Source organism: Aspergillus fischeri, genomic scaffold, assembly GCF_000149645.3.
Source record: "Aspergillus fischeri NRRL 181 1099437636264 genomic scaffold, whole genome shotgun sequence".
Lineage (NCBI taxonomy): Eukaryota > Fungi > Ascomycota > Eurotiomycetes > Eurotiales > Aspergillaceae > Aspergillus > Aspergillus fischeri.
The window spans coordinates 595,465-614,426 of record NW_001509762.1 but is presented as its reverse complement, the minus strand read 5'-3'; the positions used below and the strand labels follow the sequence as shown (position 1 = coordinate 614,426).

The window sequence follows — 18,962 nt, the reverse complement described above, 5'->3', positions numbered from 1 at the left end:
TTCTAGACCCTTACTGGTATGACCCTGAACGGGCAAAGAAAAGTCAATCTAGGATTAGCTCTGCTGTTCTAAGCACCTCGTGCATAAAGGGCAAAGTAGCCGACGACATGTCAGGGGTTTCAGGCCAGTCACGTAGCTAGGGCTGAACATCCCTGCCAAGCAAACGGCGGCCTTAGTGGGGGGATCCTCAGTTCTAGAAGAGTACTGGGGCGCTATAATATGCATAATGACGTCCTGTCATGTATGTATCCAGGCAGGGATGTCACAGTATCACTCGACTTATTAGCCAAGTGTTTGTGGCGTCGCACAATACGACAGGCGCTCTGACCCTCACGCATTGAGGACACGGCCTGCGATTCAGGTGAGGCTTCGCCTCTTTCGAAGCGCGTTGGAAAACCAGTCGCATTCAGCTGGCTGCGACAAGCATGGGCGTCTCTCAAGGACAGCAATCGGAATGATATATCAAGCAGTTGGGAGCGCTTCAGAAACCCACGATTCTACAAGTTCAGCTTGCAGACCCAACTCCTAACCCCCAACCCCCAACCTCAGCGCTCACAATGCTGTCCCTCAAACTTCCCAAACTAGCCCTGTTCATCCCGCTGCTAGGAACCTGCCTAGCAGAGCTCCTCACCCCGTTCCCAGACACCGCCAGCGACCTCGCCATCAAGTTCCAACCCGTCCTCGACTTCGACACGGACAGCTGCTACCAGACCGCGGCCATCGGCAAAGACTACAAGGTCAACTCTGGTATCGACCCACCCCTCGCTCCACCCCGTCCTCCAGGTCCAGGGCCAATTATTCGAGCCGCCACCGACGACGAGCAAGTCGTCTTCGCTGCCAACGCCAGCGACAGCGACAGCGAGATTGGGATCCGCTCAGGCGGTCCCTATGCACCCTTTGGATGCCGCGACAAGGCCCGACTAGACCACAGCCAGACGTACGTCCGTGAGCGCTGCAACCACGGCTGGTGCGCGTATCTGTATGGGTACTACTTTGAAGTCGACACTGGGTTTTCAAACGCACACAAGCACGACTGGGAGCACGTCATCGTGTGGACGCTCAACGACCAAGTGTTTTTCGTCTCGTGGTCCGCGCACGGCGACTACACGACGCACTACTCGTCCACGATCCGGTTCGAAGGCTCGCACCCGAAGATCGTGTACCACCTCGGTTCGTCGGGTACGCACTCGCTGCGCAAGGCCGAGGCCAAGGACGATAAGATTGAGAACGACACCGGGCGGTGGTTTCGGGCGCCGCTTGTTTCGCTGGAGAAGATGCCCTGCGAGTTTAATCGGAAGCTGCTGAATAATAATTGGGGCAGTGCGCATAGTGATTTGAATAGGCTTGGGGAGAAGCTGGATAAGTGGATGCCGTGGGATGCGAGGAATAATGAGCATTTTAACCCTTGGGAGCCCAAGGTGCCTTCGTGGGCTGTGAGGGGGTGAATTGGGGATGGACGATAGCTATCAGTTCGTATTGTGGACGGCGGTCAGATTGGGCTATGGGCTTTTTTTGGGGGCTGGAAAGCAATTGTCTTGTGTTTGAAGGCCAGACCGATCTCGAGACACACTGTACTACTAAACGAAAGCAGGTCAGACGTGATTCGCACGGGGGCAGAGAATGATTCTCAAGGCAAACTCTTTGCGACAGCTTAGCAGAAGGCATCCGGGTTCGCGTCACGCGTCCTCCGTCTCAATAGCATCTATCAGCGCAAAGCTACGTTGTAGTAGGAGAAGGTGGATATATCTTTTGAGGAATTATCATGTCCAGCCTTCAGGGCGCCCTGTACACTGTTCTCAATAACATTCGTGGAAATTCCTAGAGGTAAAGACGAAACCTTTGTCTGTATTGCCTACTTCAACTATCAACCTGGTTGCAAGCAACGGTGTATCAAAGAGCAAAGGCATCTGGAAAAAGAAAAGCATCCCACGTAAACAAACCGTGGCGAATAACCACCACTTGCCAACGCAACACCCGCAGATCAGCGGTCGAAAGAGGATGCTGCTCACTTGTTCCAGAATGATATGGAAACCACGCAGGACGGTGAGACCACAGACCGAGAATTAACCACCCAGATGACGCTGAGAACCGGATGCGGGCGGCTTTCCGAAGATAGCATGCATCTCTGGGAGTTCCGCGCTCATCGTGCTCTGATCGCACTTCTGCATCAGCTCGAAATCCACCATGGTTACAGTCCGGGTGTCTGGTGAGTAGAGGACATTGTGTTTTCCCGAATCAACTGATATGTACCCGATGCGTCTCAACACCTCGACGGCCTTGTAGATAGTCGCGCGTATATGGTCCCAGTGATCCGAAGAGAGGAGGTCCCACTGACGGTCCAAGGGCTCGCCTTGGACTTTCTTGATTATCATGATGTGTCCTTTGGGGAATACCGAGGAGCAGACGATTTTTCCGTGAGTCTGAAGAGGGGCGAAAAACTCGAACCCTGCTGGCCTCAACTGGTACAGCCTTTCGTATGTGCTGACCTCGTGTACGTATCTGGAATTACGGTCAGCGGTTCTGTCAACATGAGTGCTAGAGGAAGTGCTCGTACCCTTGGTGACGTGCGTTTGACCAACATTTCGCAATAGCGGGCTGACCGTTCCAGGTAACCTCATAGAGTGCTTTGGTATGAGATCCTTTGATTAGCCGATGGCAGTTGACCCATTCCTGGGCCACCCCATCTTCGCCTCCGAAGAGGATCGACTCAGACCCCATGGCTTCTCGTGGAGTGTTAGTTTTCGTGGCCACTTCATTACGAAAGGGAGATGGTCGTATAGAGGCTTGAACGAATGGTTCAAAAGGGATTTTCAACTGCCAACGAGAAAGGAATTAGCTTGCCAATTGCGAATTTCCAGGACCCTAACAGGTCGAATGACTAGGTGGCACCCTACGCGGGCGGGATTGAAGTCCGGTGCCTCAGTGTATTTGCCGTCCTGAGAAGCGAGAAGACAAAACGCAACGAAACACTGGCGGAGGGACGGTTTCGTTGCTTGTTCAGCGATGGGCAGAGACAACTCAAATCGAAAATCGCCAGTCCTGCGAACAAACACGGTGCTGCGATAGGTAGAAAGGAAGCCGTATTTCAGTCGGTTGGTCCGCACGTAGGACACCAATTGGCCTAGATACATCAGCAAGTGAGCACGTGTTTCTGTAGGGTTCATAATACCGAAATGCGGCTGCATCGGGGCCATATTCGCCGGGCCTTCATTAACTGATAGTCCTCTAGCAAAACCGTCCAAAAGGTTTTGAGTTCCCCGACGGTTATGACGTTTAATCTCGGTTCAGAAAGCACGACAACATCAGGTACATCCCTACATTGCGTGTGAACAGCCGCTTGAAAATCCCCAAAGGTAAGGTGAGCGTGCTCCGTCACGGAAAGGACCTTGGCGACTGGGTCGCAGACGTGTTTGTTGAATCTTCCAGTAAGTCCCAACTCATTGCCAACATAGTAGTGCTCATTCATGTCGGAGTCGTCAGTCACAGAGACATTGGCATCGAGACTCAACGTGTTGCACAATGTCAGCACCTGCCTGGGAAAGCCAATCCACTCATGGAGAAACCGAGCTGAGATATCCTCTCCTGACATAGAGTCGTCCGTAGTGCCACGACTTTGCTTCAAGTGAGGGATTGGCCTTTCGACCAGCTCCCTGGCAGACTCCATGGCAGCGGGATACCGAAACCGAGGGACACAGAGAAGTTTCTAATAAAGACAAAAATGATTGATGGATAGATGGATGGATTATCAAAAACGAGAAGGTGAGGGAAAGATATATAGAGGGATGGTTGATGGACGATGAGAAAGTGAGGGGAAAACAACGCAGGACAGTGTCGCGGAAGAGAAAAGAAAAGAAGGGAGAGAGGAGCTGGCCGATTGTGAAGTGAGAGAAGGCTACCCACAGCAGACGTCACTTGGTAAGAAAAAACGAAAACAACACTTCGATGGTAGCATGTACTGGAATATTTCTCTTGTACTTGAATCAAGATGATGAATGTCAAGTATGAGCTGAGTCATTGAGAGGTTAGATCCACGGTAATTCACAAATCAACCCCAAAGCTACCATCATCCACTCCGGGAAGAGCTGTGCCTTGAGACTTTGATCTTAAGGCATTAATTAGGTACTCTAGTACAGGACATACTGGAACAACTAGAAACCCCTATATGCTGTAGAAACAGGTTCATTGACTAATTGAACAAGGCTTGTTGAGCCATCATGATATTCACCAGGCGCACCAGGCGGTACATAGAGTAGCATTTTTCCTACTAGAACCATGGAAGCACGAGCCGAAGAGAGTGGCTTAGCAGGCAGAATAAACAGCAATGTAGGGAATTTCGCTCGGGGCAAGATCAGATACAGATTGCAAGACATAGACAATTTATCTGGCATCCCTCAGATGGTCTCGACAAATATTTGTGTCAACTCCGTGCATGCTGTCGGGGAATTTACAACCACGACCAGAGCAAATCTTCTGCGGGCAACGATGTCCACAGACGCAGGTCACGTCATGACAGAAGATACCATTGGAACAGACGGATAATCTGGCAATATGCGTCAGATCGGTTATCTCCGTGTCATTGAGTGGTGGGCCATGCTTGTGTGTACAGTTGTTGCCATAGGGGCATGATCTGAGAAGATGAAACTGGTTACACAGTTTCCTGCGCTTCAGCGTCTCTACATTTTCCTTGGACGAATATCGCAAGGGATGGTCCACCCGTTGGCCTCTTGAATTCACACATACTGACGGCCTTAGTTTGCTTGCTCCATGCGCTGGAGTACTCACGACCAGTGATGATGATTGCGTCGGAGGGGTTGCCTTCGCTGCTGACGCGTAGTTGGGAGTAGGTGTCCTGGGGGGTGTAATAGCGGTATTTGTAGCGCTGAAGGAAACTCTTCTGGTGGCCTTCAGCTTGCTCGACATGAACACACTCTCAAAAGAGTCGGTTGTGAATCCCGCAGCTAATTCCCCCATCTCTTGGGCGAAAGGGGGTCCTTTGACGAGCGAGATGCGTTTCGATCCTCTGTGTGGACTGAGAACACGCGCATGGCTGTTGTCCGCGGAGGTGCAGAAGATAATCCTTCGGCAGTGTACATCAATAATATCCTGCTCAAAACGTGCTGAAAATTGAAGTCGGTTAGGTTGGTATATACTTCTTGGGCTCAAGGACCGACCTCGTAACTTAACATCAGCGCATTCCTTTCCATTTCCTGCATCCACAAAATCACATAATGCATTCTCCTGATTGAACCCCTGAATAAACGAGGTCAAGCTTTCCCCAGTACCGAGAATGTTGTTATTACGATAGGCCTCCGTCAGACCTTCAATATTGGCAAACACACGGATCTTGCAGCTGATATTTGGCGGTGCTTCTGGGTCAACTTTCTGAATATGGTCTTGGACAGCCTGGATCAGGAGCCGTGCAGCTTCCAGGCCGCCATGCTTCCCATCTTTGACGAGACTTCCATGAAACTGAATAAAGTGGAATCGGTCAAATACTGAGCATCAAGGCATATCAGAGGTAAGGTGGCGTACATTCATACCATCTCCATCAACCAAAACAGAAACAAAACTCAACTTAGCCTAGAATAAAGATGTCAGCCACGAGCTCTGGATTGAACAAGATAAGTGAATGACCCACCTGATCACGGCGCATATTTTCAAGGTTCCTGATGTCTTCCTTGAATGAGGCTATAAGCCGCTTGTTATTATCAACCTCATCTCTCTCATCTTGGAGTTCACTTGTAAGCTCTTCAATATAAGCAAAGAGATCCTATATGTTAATTTCGTAAGTTATGCTGTAATCCTTTTCAGGTGTCTCTGCAAAGGCAACAAACCATAATGATCTTATCTTTGCTATCCTCAACAACACATACATCCCCATACCGTTTCTTCACATCTGCAATATCAAACATCATGGTTGATTTCGAAATAAAGTATCTTATAATAAGAGAGATTGAAAAGCAGACAAGTAGCAATGTAGAAGAAAAGAGAAACTTGGAAGTCAAGGGGCCGCATTTTAAAAGTACAAGGGCATGATACATCAGCCTTGCACACCCAAAAGGCCCCCCCGGCTGCGTAAGTTGTTCACTGCGCCGCAGAATTCCTAGAGTTGTTGTTATCCAAAAAATATTTAGTAGTGTACGCAACATGTCCTGATGAGTGGTAGATATGATAAAATAGCGCTGTGCCCAGCTTTGCTTTGCATAACATTTGATTCAGGAGCACATTGGATTTCCAAGGATTCAATGTTGCTTGGATGCAAATATTGCTAGGCAGCAGTACGTAGGGTCTCAGGATATTACAAGGATAGCACACTATTTATTCCGAGAGCAAATTTCAGCCTTGCATTTACACCAGAGTCAATCACTGTGCCTAGTATCCCTCACCCCTTGGGCAAAGGAATATAAGTTTCTTGGACTGCGGTAACTGCACTGTGGCACTCATGCAAACAGCATATGTGGATCATTTAGTAGTTCTTTTCTTACATTGTGTTTAAACAACCTAGGCTATGTACAACTTTGCCTCCAGAAGCTGAGTGCGAACTCGGCATCTTTCACTCCTGAAATATAGGATGTTCCGGATACCCCGAGGCCCTGATGATAATCTTTGCGCTTTCGAAAATCCTTGACTTACTGTTACCCCTAGCATCCTGCCCAGTAAAGGCACCATGCGTGTCCTCAAAATCAATATCCTCGATGGCTTTCCAAATACCATGAACATCATCCGGGGGAAGCGGAATCTACCTGATTAGCCTATTGACAGTGTCAGGACAAAGGAAACTTACATAGTTGGGATAGGACCACATGAACGCATAAGAGATAGTACCAGGGGGTCGGTCCACGCGGTAAAGTCCACTGGGAACAATCATAATGGTATCTGCAATGAGCAGTTTCTTCGCTGATTTCCACCACAGAACTGAACTGCCCGGGAAATGACCTCCTGTCTTGATGGCGACAAAGTCAGAGCTTTGAGCTGAATCAAGCGCATGGCTTGGAAGAGGAAGTCTCTTCCCCTTCCACAGCTTCAACCTGTGTCCGTCGCCTCTATTGGCGACCCATTCTTCATCTTCAGCAGAGATGTATAAATCACAATTGAAAGCATCCGCCCACTGGATGCTGGTGGAAAAGTAGTGCGGGTGCGAGATGACAATGGCCCGAATTCCTCCTAGAGAATTAATATGCCGGATCGTTTCGTCATCGAGATATGTGATACAGTCCCAAAGAACATTGCCGAAGCCAGATTCATCAAGGCAGAGAAATGCTCGTTGACCAATGGCGAATCTTGGCGCGGTTTGGATGCTGATGAGGTTGGGATTCTCGGGGTCAGTGGTGAAGACATTGCGATACTTTACAGGTGACGCTTGAAGAGAGCGCAGTGTTGTCCAGGATTGTCTATTCCTTTAATTAGTACAAAGGTTTCCTCGCTGCGAACCTGCAACGGTGAAGGGAGGCGAGAATTACCCCGATGGAGGAACATATTGTCGTGGATCATCGCAGATCTTGCAGGATTTCAACCCGGACGTGGCATCATACTGGACGCCGCAAGTGGAGCAGATCAGGAGGTCTAAAGCAGAAGGATCCATTATGCGAGGCTGGAAGATATGTCTGAATGGAGGAACGATAGAATGGCTTGTACAATGTTACCTTGATGATCCTTTAATTTCTATCGTGGTGGGCCAACACTTTATTTACTTATTTCCACTTCTGTGGTCTCGTAATCGGCCGTAGTCCAGATCGAATTGCTTATCATGGTGGCTTTGGATATCAAATCACATCCTACTACTATACGAGGTATTACGAGATGAGTTGACTGGTAACTAAATAAGAAGTTTCTGGCACCTTACATAATAGAAGAATCCTAAATCCAGACCAGTTTACTTTTATTGCTGAAACTGAACAACAGTTTACTACAAACCTCGGCATGTGCTATTTTCTTGCGACTGCGAGATAAGCCACCATCTCAATGCTCGCATTCGCCTTCTCAACGTCGCTCAAGTTTTCACGGAGCGCAGCAGGCAACTTTGCTCGGTCTTCTTCGCTCCAACCTCTCGTTATCGCTGACGAGAATGCAGCCACCATAATATCAACCAAGTCATCCAGGCCCTTCCATCTATACGCGACTGTCCGGGTCTGAATTTGAATGTTTCCACCCTCAAACCCGCCAGATTCGAGAACTCGTCGAAGCTTCTCTAGTAAACCATTTCTCGCTTATCGTCAATTCCAAGGAGTGCTGTCAGGCCGGACGGCTTTCTGCGCCCTGCGCACAGGTGACAAGTACCCCAATTTCGACCAGGTCGTTACAAAAGGCTGTCCTGCCAGGCTGCAGAGTGCGGTAGATATGTGACGCCCCCTTCTCCGGGTTTTTAAGAAAGAGGATCCCCATGTTCGTGTAGGAGTGAGTGGGTGAACATGTTGTCAGGGTAGGTCAGTTCCTCCGCATCCATGACTGATGCTTCCACGAGACCATCTTTGCCATTCACCCAGCCTTTACTCGCTGCCTTGGTGGACAAGCTCAACAGGTCAGCAGCATAGACCTTTGGTTCTGGAAGATGTGGGAAAGCGTTCAAGAATCTCTTCGGTAATAATCAAAGTTCCGCAGGCATTGTTGAGCACAACCGATGAGGCGTCCACGGTTGGTTGGAGAGTGAGCAGGAACTGTGCAACCTCGCGGGTACAACCGCCAGTGACATGTTCATGACTTTGTCGAAATGATCTGCCGCGGTACCTGCAGCGGGAGGGTCAGAGGAGGAAGACATGCCTGCTCAATATGGCATCAGCCCTTGTTGGGATTATATCAGTTATTTCGGAGAGCTCTTAGACAAAGGAAAGAGTCCACTCATTTACCACCGTAGAATAATAGGGAACATGATAGATTTAAGTCTGGGCTACGTGCGGGGAATGAGCAAAATATCCACCAAGGTGCGCTCACATCTAGACTAGATCTGACATCTGGACAGGACATCACAGGTGTAGGGAAGTAAATCAGTGCTACATGCGGGAAGCATACAGCACCACTCCACCGGCCTAGCCAGAAGGACTTTGAGAGCAAATATCATTAAGGTGTTCTCTAGCACTCTCGTATGCAAAGTGCCATCGAATCCATACCAGCTTACTTGCATTGCTGAAGCAAACAAAACCTTATCAGGCATGGCTCCAGTTATACTCGGAACCAAGACAGTGTTGAACTGAATATAGTCAATGGCAAATTCCTTTTGATTGCAGAATTGCTCTGATCTGTGTTCTACCTGCCTGATTGCCTTCCAGAACCAACCTGGTGAACCCTTATATTTCTTGGGGCCGGGCACATCAACTTATCCCTTGTATTCAAGACAGGGAAGATCGAGCGTCTTAAGCACTGCCTAAGTGCAAGAAGTGTCCATCAGATATGAGATTAAGAGTGAGCAGACAGCGGAGATCCACTGTTCCTTAGAAAAGAGGATACTAATAGCGCTTGGGTACTTCTTAATAGAGAATGAAAGTTTCTGATGGACGCGGGCCGTCCTCAATAGGACCTGCAACTTCGCAGACGCTAGCTGGCTGTGACTAGTAAATAAAAATGCTGCGCGAGGAAAACCCTCCTCAAGAGCCCGTCGCTTTTCCCGTGGACGGGCTGCCCACGAAGCTTTTATGGCTTACGGTGCCTTGGGCTCATACCTCTCTCCTCGGTCGCTTGCTCGTCGCTCTGCGTATTCTACCTTCGTCAAGAAAGCCGAGCGCGCGCCGGGGAACCACCCTTTTCATATCCCTATAGGACAGCTCTGCGGTGTCACACGCATGTCGACCCAACCCCTTGCTTGTGCTTTGTTTTGATCAGCGCCTTCCTAGTTGCGAAGCGCGCGGGCGATCAACGCCATTGATCAGAGGCCCAGTACCCAAGAGCATTTCATGTGAGCGTCGAACGTCAGTTGCTTCCGTCCGCTCTATTTGACGTCGGGCAATTCCAAGCACGCCCTGTTCAGGAAGAAAGCGAAATGTGTTCGATAATCCACATTTTCAAATGATTAACAAAATGCGATAGTCATTCGGCGTAACTTAATGCATATTATTGCAGGTGGAGCGCAACATTGAAGGCCGTTCCCGGAATGAGATGGGGTCCCAGTAAATGGGTTACTGATTTCTGTTTGGAATCGCCGAAATATCCCACTGGGTTAAATGGATCATGCTGTCGCCCGTGCTGCCATCAGTGCAAGAAAAGTACAAGATGCTTTCATATCTAATCGTTGTACGTGAGTCACGTGATGTGGTCGTGGCATAAACGAAGCCACTTGACTACCACAAATCCACAATGCTCAAAATTGACTTCTATATCTCCATTGCCTTGTTGTATTCAGGCAGAACCCACTTAACCATCCACTCCGATTTTAGAACTTCTTCAGCGCTTGGTCGCTCTTCTGGTCGAAATGCCAACATTCGGCGCATCAAATCTAGAATGGCAGTCATTTCCTCCCTGCCAAACTCACCTACGCGGCCACTCTTTCGTCGATATTTCTGCACCCCTTCCTCAAATGCCTCGTCAATCGAAGGCCACACATGCCGGCCTTCCTTTGGACGCCCATCGTCATCAAAAAATTGACTTCGTTTCGCCCAGCATTTGAACCAGCTTAGGGGCATGGCTCCCAGAACATCGATCTGCTGGGCCAACATCTCATCTGCCGTGGCGAATTCGCTGCTGAAAATGGCTTTCATGCCAAGTATATCCCATATCGTGACGGCCAAACTCCAAATATCTGCTGGATATGAGAGTGGGGACTGCGGTTCGAATCGGGCTTCCGGGGGGCGTACAGCTAGCGGGGTATGACAGTCTTTCCCGCAACGAAATTCTTCTGGAGCAAATGCCTCGCCAAAGTCACCAAGAAGCACGCATGTGTCGGACAGGGAGAAATCTTCGGCATTTTTCCCAGGGTAGAGCGGTATTACTGCCTTCTCTGGGACGTTGGGCGGACGCGGCTTTCCGTTGCGCTCCATAATGGTGACTGTCTCAGGCTCGCCATGTTCTTCATACAGTTGCTCGATCGAAAGCTGATCGAAACTTGATGGAAGTTTGACTAAGACGTTACGGAGATGAACATCTAATGATGTTAATTGTAGGATGATGAAGTCACAGAGAACTGCAATGACTAACCTCCATGAACATAGCCTTGTGAATGAGTATACGCAATAGCCAATATGAGGCCACCTGACAGGGCTCGTGCAACTTCGATAGGGAAGAGGCGGCTGAAAGATACCTCTCTGAGATTGCATCGTGCGGGAGCCATTGTATAGCATGGATGTGTCCCATTGGGGCCATGGACCTCAAATTCATCCAGAGGAAACGGGATTGATTTACGGCCGGGATGCACGGAAGAAGACGAAAGAGCTCGGAGAATCTTAGTCTCACGCGGAAGCGCATCTGCGATGCCGACTTTGACAGCAACGTACTGTTCCTGGCGAGTGTCCCTGGCGAGCCAGATGGTCGAATAGCCTCCAAAACCCAGTTTGTCCACAATGCGGTAGCGCGCGTGCAACATGTCGCCAATCATAACAGGATGATAGCCGCCGGGCTTGTATTTTTCAAGTGATTCTACACCATCAATCCAGTTGTACTCTTCTTCACCGTGCGACATTGGCGCTGACGAACAGAAAGATGTAGAGTTCTGTCGTATGGACAATCCAAACTTAGGCTTTGAAGGGTAGTAAATGGATAGTAGGCGTGAGACTTGAGTTGAGAGTTGGAGTAATCCGGGCGTTAAAAATTCAGAGATGACAGGATGAGTGGCCACCTTTAATCTGGCGTAACGCGCCATATTATATTAGGAACGGAGGCGTGGTAGTTTGAAGGAAGCGAAAGAGCCCGCTTTCCAAAAATAATGATGTGACAGCCGCCCGAACCAAACTATTTCAGGCGACTGTCCCACAAGGGGCCTCAAGAAAGTATCTACAGGAGGCAGCCCCTATATAACTAACAGAATTGGCCATGTTTATGTAGGTGCTGTACCTAAGGTCGGTTAAACATCTAATATTAGTTCTAAATCATCCAACTTGCATAGTTCAAGATATATTAAGACAGGCTTATATGTATAAGCACCCCACTCTATTATACAGACTGAAGTGACACCCCTCCTGTATATAATATGTCCTCCTTAACTATGTCTTAAAGTCTTATAGTATTCTAGGAGTCACTAGCATATTTAAATCATGCATATAGACTAACTACAGGCGTAAGGCTTCCTCCTAATACCCCTTAAGCAGTTATTAACTGGTTTGCGAGCTATATAAGGTTACCTGCCCTTTTTAACATGGTCATATAGGGTTGTGTAAGGAACGCCATGTGCACGCGCAATCTTAGTGATATTTAATTTTTCTTTGGCCTGAGCAGCTTCGTAGACCTTACAGAGGGAAGATTCATTAAATTTAGTAGATTTAGGCAAGTTGTGTGGTTGGAATAGCTTTAAGAAGTCAAAATATCAAAAATTAGTGATTATGGTGTGGTTGGTAATTACAGTGGTGCACCCATAATAGAAGCAGTGTGGGTAAACAGAGTCACAGATACATTTACACACGATGATGTCTAGCGATGTCTAGCAACTCTTGGGGTCGGTGCTATAAAGAGCCACTAAATTACTACAAAGGGCACATAATCTATCCATTTCGTCCGCTTCTAGCCGGCACAATAAGTGCTCCTGGATCTTAGCCACTCGCCATAAAACCACAACAGCACGGGAGCAACAGTCCCCAGCCCAAGGCTCACAAACCCTAACAAACTATTACCCCATCCTAGCCCCAGACTCTTATACAAACTATCTGCAAAGAGAGGGAAAGCAAACCCGGCCATTGTCCGCACAAATGCCGCTGCACCAGTCGCGCTGGCCGCGTATCGTGAATAGGCGTCGACGACATACGTTTGCGCACACTGGAAGGAGATGATCAATCCGAATGCGAATATTGCCGCCCCAATATTGGGCACTATCCAATGGAGCTTCTCTTGAGCTGACCATCCATAGATGAAAAGACCCAATGGGACTAAGAGGCCACCAGGCACCATCATTGGAACGCGAAATTCGGGTCGTCCATCGTGGTTGTAGTGCTCTTTAAGGCGCACGTATATCTTGGAGCAGATTCAGTACTTGCTTGGGACATATATTCGGGGAACGTACCTTGTCAAGGACACGGCCACAGAATTGTAGCCCTAGTACAAATCCGATACCGAGGGAGAGGTAGTTCAAGCTGGCTGTGCCGGTGTCTTCTCGGTATACCACCTCCCACACCATAGGAAATGATGCCAAACTGAATTCAATGAGCTGTCTGCAAATGCCTTTTCTTGAGACGGCCACTTACACAAGATACATAAGTCCATACTGGTAGCCGCGATACAAGGCGAGGGCCTGGATCGCCGGCTGTGTGAAAAGCATTCTGAAAGGCCGAATCAGATTCATCCGTAGCTCCTGGCTAACCGAGCGTTCGGGAGTATCATATTCAGTGTAAAGTTTATGGTTTCCGGTCTCTTTTTGTAGCTTTCTTCTTTTCTTCGCCAAGATAGCCGGCGCGTAGGTCTCACTCAGGAAGCAGAAGGCCAGAACTTGGACCACGGCGTCCGCGATGGAGACAATCCAGAAGATCCATCTCCACGACATATACTGGGTCAAATACCCACCAGCTAATCAGTCAATCTCAAGTTAGCATGATCATCTCCGTTGGGAATATGGCACGTATTTCTCTCACCAATTGGACCTACTGCCGGCCCTAAGAATGGCATCAAACTATAGAGGGCGGTTGCTGCTCCTCGTTCTTCCTTCCGCCAGCAGTCACTTAAGACACCACCTCCGATCTATGCGGACGTCAGCATATCGAGGTGATCATGGCAACTGAAATATCAACTGACTGCCTGTGGCGCACTCCCCCCGAAGCCACTGAGGAACCGAAAAGCAAACATCTGTGCCGGGGATGTGGCGAAGCCACAAACAATATTGAAGACGAGATAGAACATGTTTGTGGACTGCAAGACCACCACCCGCCCGTACATTTCAGAAAGAGGGGCAATAATGAAGGGACCAAGAGCGTAGGCAAGAAGAAAAATCGACATCATCAGGTACTGCTCTGTTTTCGACTCCACTTTGAGATCGAGGGCCATGGAGTCAAGTGCTGGCGCGACCATCGTAGAGGACACCGGCGATATGAACGTAAAACATGACACAAGAATAGTTGCGGTCCATTTCTTCGAACGGCTCCAGTTGAGAGGTTTGGATGGATCGTCAGGGCCTGACCAGGTGACCTATTTCCATCAGCGAATTGCTCAATGAGATCCTCCTCACAAAGCCTTACTAGATTAAGATTGTCAGGGGCCATCAGACCCGGCTCAGGATCTTGATCAGATAAAGAAGTTTTCGGTGACAGTGAGACGCGATTGTTCTTTTTCGACATGTTTGTCGGCGAAATGTGCCATATGGACTGGTTGGTTGAGGATAGTTTTGAGATGCAAAAGAAAGTTGTTGTGAAGTCAATTGGACTTAAAAAAAAGGCTCACAATAAGTGGCTAGCAACCGTATTATGCAGTGATCTCTGAAGATGTAGATCATCACCCATGATGATACTTCTCAGTGCGTGCCAAAAAAAGAAGAAAATAACCTTTTTGCCTAGACTGGGCATGCATGCGTAGACGATGGCTATGTATAGACGGATCCAGTCCGCTTCACTAACTGCAGAACAAGGCCTCTAGAACACTGTAATTTCCCTGAATAGGGTGCATACAGTATCACTGCTAGGTTGGCGGTACATTCAGGCAACACTCTAAATGTTCCGGTTGATGGCCGCCTAACATGGGCCACAACGTGATGAAGGAGGCGGTGCTCGGACTTACCTCGAATGATTCTTGGTCTATGCTGAGCCACAGAATGATCTGCATTCTTTAATCTCTCGACCCTGGTTAGCTTGGATGATCACCTCCATTTCCAGTTGGACGTGGGGTCTTGCCCTTCCTAACATGCGGGGCTCCACCTACTCAGTCTGAATGGGAAGTTGTCCTCGTGCCTGACCTTTCTTTGGATGAGAGATCTAGGGGGAAGTCAGAAGGCGCAGAATCCTGCCCTTTCGAATATGCAGCGTCAACGTCTGTAAGCCTTAGTACCAATGGTCTGAGAGGACTACTCATGACGAGAATACAGGTACATTGCAAGCTCGAATATTCTTCATGCTTCTTTGTTGACTTGCTGTTGGTCGTCTCCAAGTCTCGATTGTCGATCACTGCCACGACTACTTTGTAGGCATGCCAGCCAGATTTGCTCGGCCCACACATGAAAAGCTTCGACGTAGCTTGGCTTGTTCACCAGGCAACTAGGTATTCAATTTTAGAAACTCCATGTCGCCTTTTGTCGGTCATCGCTTGTCTCTGGAACACTTGGCGGAGTCTGTGAACCGGGAATATCGAGATATGCTTTTAGATATCCCTGTTGCCGTTTGCAGTGAGGGAACTTGGGGCCCAGGTAAATTTAGTAACAAAAAAGTAATGAACTGGGACGGATGAAGCAGCGGAAGACCTCGCGGACCTCAGGATGTGGTGCCCATATAAGAAGGATTGTAGTCTCACCGATGTCTAGCCATCTACCTAGTTGTCAAGCATCACCGACAGACAGCCTGCTTATTTTTACTGCATACATCTTCTTTCGCCTTTTCCAAGGCCAAAAGCTTTCGAACTTTCTACAAGCTATCTCCTCTATCCGTCCAAATGAGAGTCCTCGTCTGTCCTTCCGGCTTCAAAGGCAGTATCGATTCCCATGCTGCAGCAAACTGCATTGAGGAAGGCATCCTACGTGCTATACCAACTGCATCTATCCGAAAGGTTCCACTAGCTGATGGCGGCGAAGGATTTGCTCTCGCGTTAGTAGAAAGCGCAGGAGGTTATATTCGCAGTGCCACTGTCACTGGTCCAACTGGGAAGCTCATCCGCTCTTACTATGGGGTCCTTGGGGACGAGCAGAAAACCGCAGTGGTCGAGATTGCCGCTGCCGCTGGACTCAGTCTGGTGCCCCCAAACTGTCGAAACCCTTGCATCACAACTAGTTTTGGCGTCGGCCAACTGATTGCTGCTGCATTGGACGAAGGTGTGCGGCGTATCATCATTGGATGTGGAGACTCTGGAACAAGCGATGGCGGTGCAGGCATGCTTCAAGCACTCGGAGCACGACTGATTGACATCAATGGGAATGAACTTCCTCAGGCAGGTGGGGGAGCGAGCTTAGTCTCGCTTGCGGATATTGATTTTGCGGGCTTCGACCCGCGCCTGAAGAAGACTCGCATTGAGGTCGTCTGTAACTGGCAGAATGTCCTCTGTGGGCCATACGGCGTGGCTCGTGTCTATGCACCCCAGAAGGGTGCAACCCCCCAGCAAACAGAGATCTTGGCAACAGCTCTGGACATATATGCCTCTGTTGCTGAACGGAAGCTTGGACGAAGTGTCTCCAACGCCCCTGGTAGCGGTGCATCGGGAGGCATGGGGACAGGGTTCCTCCTCATTGGGGCAGAGCTACGCCCACGATATGAAGCCGTTATGCAGTATTTCAATATCGAGGGCTTGTTCGATGACTGTGATTTGGTTATTACTGCAGAAGGAGCAATTGATTACCAGACTCCGAGGGGAAAGATCCCGGCCGAGGTTGCAACAAGAGCTAGGAAATACAAGAAGCCCGTGATTGTGCTGGCTGGGTCGATAGGAGACAATGCGGATGCAAACTACGATGTTGGCATCAATGCATACACGTCTATCTTGCAGCGACCATCAACCTTGGACGAGGCTATAGATGAAGCAGAACGACTATTGATAGAGGGTGCAGAGGGAGCAATGCGGATGGTGATGGTGGGAAGAATGCTGAACAGCAGTCTTGCCTGGAAGACCAGATGATGTTGACGACTACAACGATGACGATAGACATGACCATTCTACTACCCACTTTCATGTGTGAGTTGCTATTGAGGAAGACACGAACGAAGAGTTCCATGTTCATATTGCCTGATTGACACTTTACTGCTAGATCAAGGCCCTTTTCAAACGCCTACGGTGGAGACCGTAGTATTGCACTTCATAGCGTGTATATATTTTATTGCAGCTCAATCCATCACAAGCTTTAAGAGGTCGTTGGTGTTTTCTAATTTCACTACACTCACTGGTTATTGTGATAGTCAAGAATGATTTTTAACCACCACCCATTCAAACCTATAAATATCGAATTGATATTTTAGATCTAGATTAGTATAATGATTGATACTATCTATTTCATATAGTTAAAATAATAATTTTACATAAGCATGTTTGACAGACCCCTAAGATAGGAGAAATTAAATTCTGAAAACCATTAAAATCAATCCTCTCAGGTTATATAAATCAAAACTAGACTGAACTGAACTAACTAACGGTGTCACCTCTTGCCTCCGACAGGTAGGCTGCCGGATTGAGGTTCTGCATCCACATAATGCCTGTGAAATGATAATAGTATGCCAGAGCGCAGGTGCAAGAATCTGTTGCATGTTGTGATAATGTCATTATGAAGACTCTTTATGATGACATCCAATTCATGATAACGTAGAGCGGCGAACGTACGATTCTGGATACCAGCAGAGGGTGTCTGATGCGAAGGAGATCACTTGATGGAGATACTTGTTGGCCAAAACTGTTTGTCTTAGATGCTGGTTTCCCCTGGGAGTGGGATCAAGGCTTTATTGACATTGGTGGTGGTGTTGGTGGTGGTGATGGGGTTGGTGGCTTGGTGGTGTCTCCCTGGATCTGTATAAACCACATTATTAGTATCCATGCTCACACACATGATGATCACCCAGGATGTCAAGATCTGGTTTTGTCTTTGATAGACTTACCTTCATGGCCGTAATGAGATTGAGAAGACCCTTCAGAGTAGAACAGTCCTTGCCTCTAACACAACCAGTGACATCACAGGTATTGCAGTTCTGTATTACCTTCATTGAGCAGTGATTGTGAAGACCCTATAATATTACTTACTAGTACATTGCCGGCCATGCTGGCCGCCACCTAGTCCGCACAACCATAAGTATATCAAGGGAAAATGGGAGTTATTAAGACATACAGGCTCACAGAGCGCGAGGCGCGCAACATTGTCAACAAAGGGTCAAGGTGTTACCCACTATAATACAATCGATAAAGGGGTCACATATGCATTGTGATCCAGGGCTCGTCTAAAGCAATTATAACTTTTGAGAGACGAAATGGACAAAATTACAAGGAAGATCGATTGAAAGAAATAGAAACCAGAAACAAACAAGGATACGGTGAGAGAATCACTGTGATCTGGAGCCAGGACGGAAGGTAGGGCTCAGAAGAGAAACCTGGCCAGATACCCAGTGTTCCTGTAACACGCACTGCGAACGGAGTGTTCTGACAGATGACCTGTAAGGTAGTTTAGGTAGCTTGATCTATACATTCTATCATGTAATTGACCACAGACGGAGGAAAGTCTGTCTTGATCCCCTGGTGAATGATAGGACCAGGATACCGAGTCTCCAGTGTATATCACCACCAATTCACAAGATTTGTGGGATCAGTATATTAATAGAGACTGAGGAATAAGCATCGCTCACAGTTTCTCAAGGCTTAGAAGAACCCGTGTATCATCTGCCACCTTGACTATGGATGAAATCCTGAGAATCATTGTCACCTCTCCCTGGCGAAGACAATATGAAGTGGCTTCCACTTGTCTAGTTAGCTGATTCTCTCAACGATGCAGTCTAATTTAGCCCTTGTTGAGTGTTTCTGCTTTCTTTAAACACTTCCTCCTACAGAGTCTCTACTCTGCTAGCTTTTTTTTTCATATTATGCAGGTTTTGAATGAAAGATTGTGGGTAAGCTGGTTTATATATAAATCGGCCATGACATTGGACAGTCATAAATCGCATGTCTTTCAAAAGCCTGGTGCTTGCTAGATTGAGCTACTCTTTTAGATGCAAAAACTAATGTAGAATCCACTT

General features: G+C 48.1%; 7 protein-coding genes across 7 annotated transcripts, besides 1 other annotated feature; 2 read left to right on the top strand and 5 right to left on the bottom strand.

Moving 5' to 3' along the window:
• Positions 1 to 557: 557 nt before the first annotated feature.
• NFIA_074460 (NPP1 family protein) lies at positions 558 to 1,655 on the top strand (the record flags this gene model as incomplete). Its single annotated transcript, XM_001259422.1, has 2 exons — positions 558 to 1,441; positions 1,592 to 1,655. The coding sequence occupies 2 exons, from the start codon at positions 558 to 560 to the stop codon at positions 1,653 to 1,655; spliced, it is 948 nt and encodes a 315-aa protein (XP_001259423.1).
• A 408-nt stretch (positions 1,656 to 2,063) lies between these two features.
• Positions 2,064 to 3,664, bottom strand: NFIA_074450 (uncharacterized protein; the record flags this gene model as incomplete). Its single annotated transcript, XM_001259421.1, has 4 exons — positions 2,064 to 2,499; positions 2,555 to 2,814; positions 2,895 to 3,214; positions 3,319 to 3,664. 4 exons carry the CDS (start codon positions 3,662 to 3,664, stop codon positions 2,064 to 2,066), a joined length of 1,362 nt encoding a protein of 453 aa, XP_001259422.1.
• A 713-nt stretch (positions 3,665 to 4,377) lies between these two features.
• NFIA_074440 (CCCH zinc finger DNA binding protein) lies at positions 4,378 to 5,915 on the bottom strand (the record flags this gene model as incomplete). Its single annotated transcript, XM_001259420.1, has 5 exons — positions 4,378 to 5,117; positions 5,172 to 5,469; positions 5,533 to 5,580; positions 5,639 to 5,770; positions 5,835 to 5,915. The coding sequence occupies 5 exons, from the start codon at positions 5,913 to 5,915 to the stop codon at positions 4,378 to 4,380; spliced, it is 1,299 nt and encodes a 432-aa protein (XP_001259421.1).
• Positions 5,916 to 6,553: 638 nt separating this feature from the next.
• NFIA_074430 (metallo-beta-lactamase family protein) lies at positions 6,554 to 7,582 on the bottom strand (the record flags this gene model as incomplete). The annotated part of the gene is made up of 3 exons (XM_001259419.1): positions 6,554 to 6,739; positions 6,785 to 7,391; positions 7,461 to 7,582. 3 exons carry the CDS (start codon positions 7,580 to 7,582, stop codon positions 6,554 to 6,556), a joined length of 915 nt encoding a protein of 304 aa, XP_001259420.1.
• A 2,719-nt stretch (positions 7,583 to 10,301) lies between these two features.
• Positions 10,302 to 11,602, bottom strand: NFIA_074420 (putative protein kinase; the record flags this gene model as incomplete). The annotated part of the gene is made up of 2 exons (XM_001259418.1): positions 10,302 to 11,068; positions 11,122 to 11,602. The coding sequence occupies 2 exons, from the start codon at positions 11,600 to 11,602 to the stop codon at positions 10,302 to 10,304; spliced, it is 1,248 nt and encodes a 415-aa protein (XP_001259419.1).
• Positions 11,603 to 12,636: 1,034 nt separating this feature from the next.
• NFIA_074410 (MFS transporter) lies at positions 12,637 to 14,130 on the bottom strand (the record flags this gene model as incomplete). Its single annotated transcript, XM_001259417.1, has 5 exons — positions 12,637 to 13,083; positions 13,133 to 13,262; positions 13,314 to 13,632; positions 13,698 to 13,796; positions 13,872 to 14,130. The coding sequence occupies 5 exons, from the start codon at positions 14,128 to 14,130 to the stop codon at positions 12,637 to 12,639; spliced, it is 1,254 nt and encodes a 417-aa protein (XP_001259418.1).
• Positions 14,131 to 15,696: 1,566 nt separating this feature from the next.
• On the top strand, positions 15,697 to 16,869 carry NFIA_074400 (glycerate kinase family protein; the record flags this gene model as incomplete). Its single annotated transcript, XM_001259416.1, has 1 exon — positions 15,697 to 16,869. The coding sequence occupies one exon, from the start codon at positions 15,697 to 15,699 to the stop codon at positions 16,867 to 16,869; it is 1,173 nt and encodes a 390-aa protein (XP_001259417.1).
• An 822-nt stretch (positions 16,870 to 17,691) lies between these two features.
• Positions 17,692 to 17,737: a microsatellite.
• Positions 17,738 to 18,962: the final 1,225 nt, after the last annotated feature.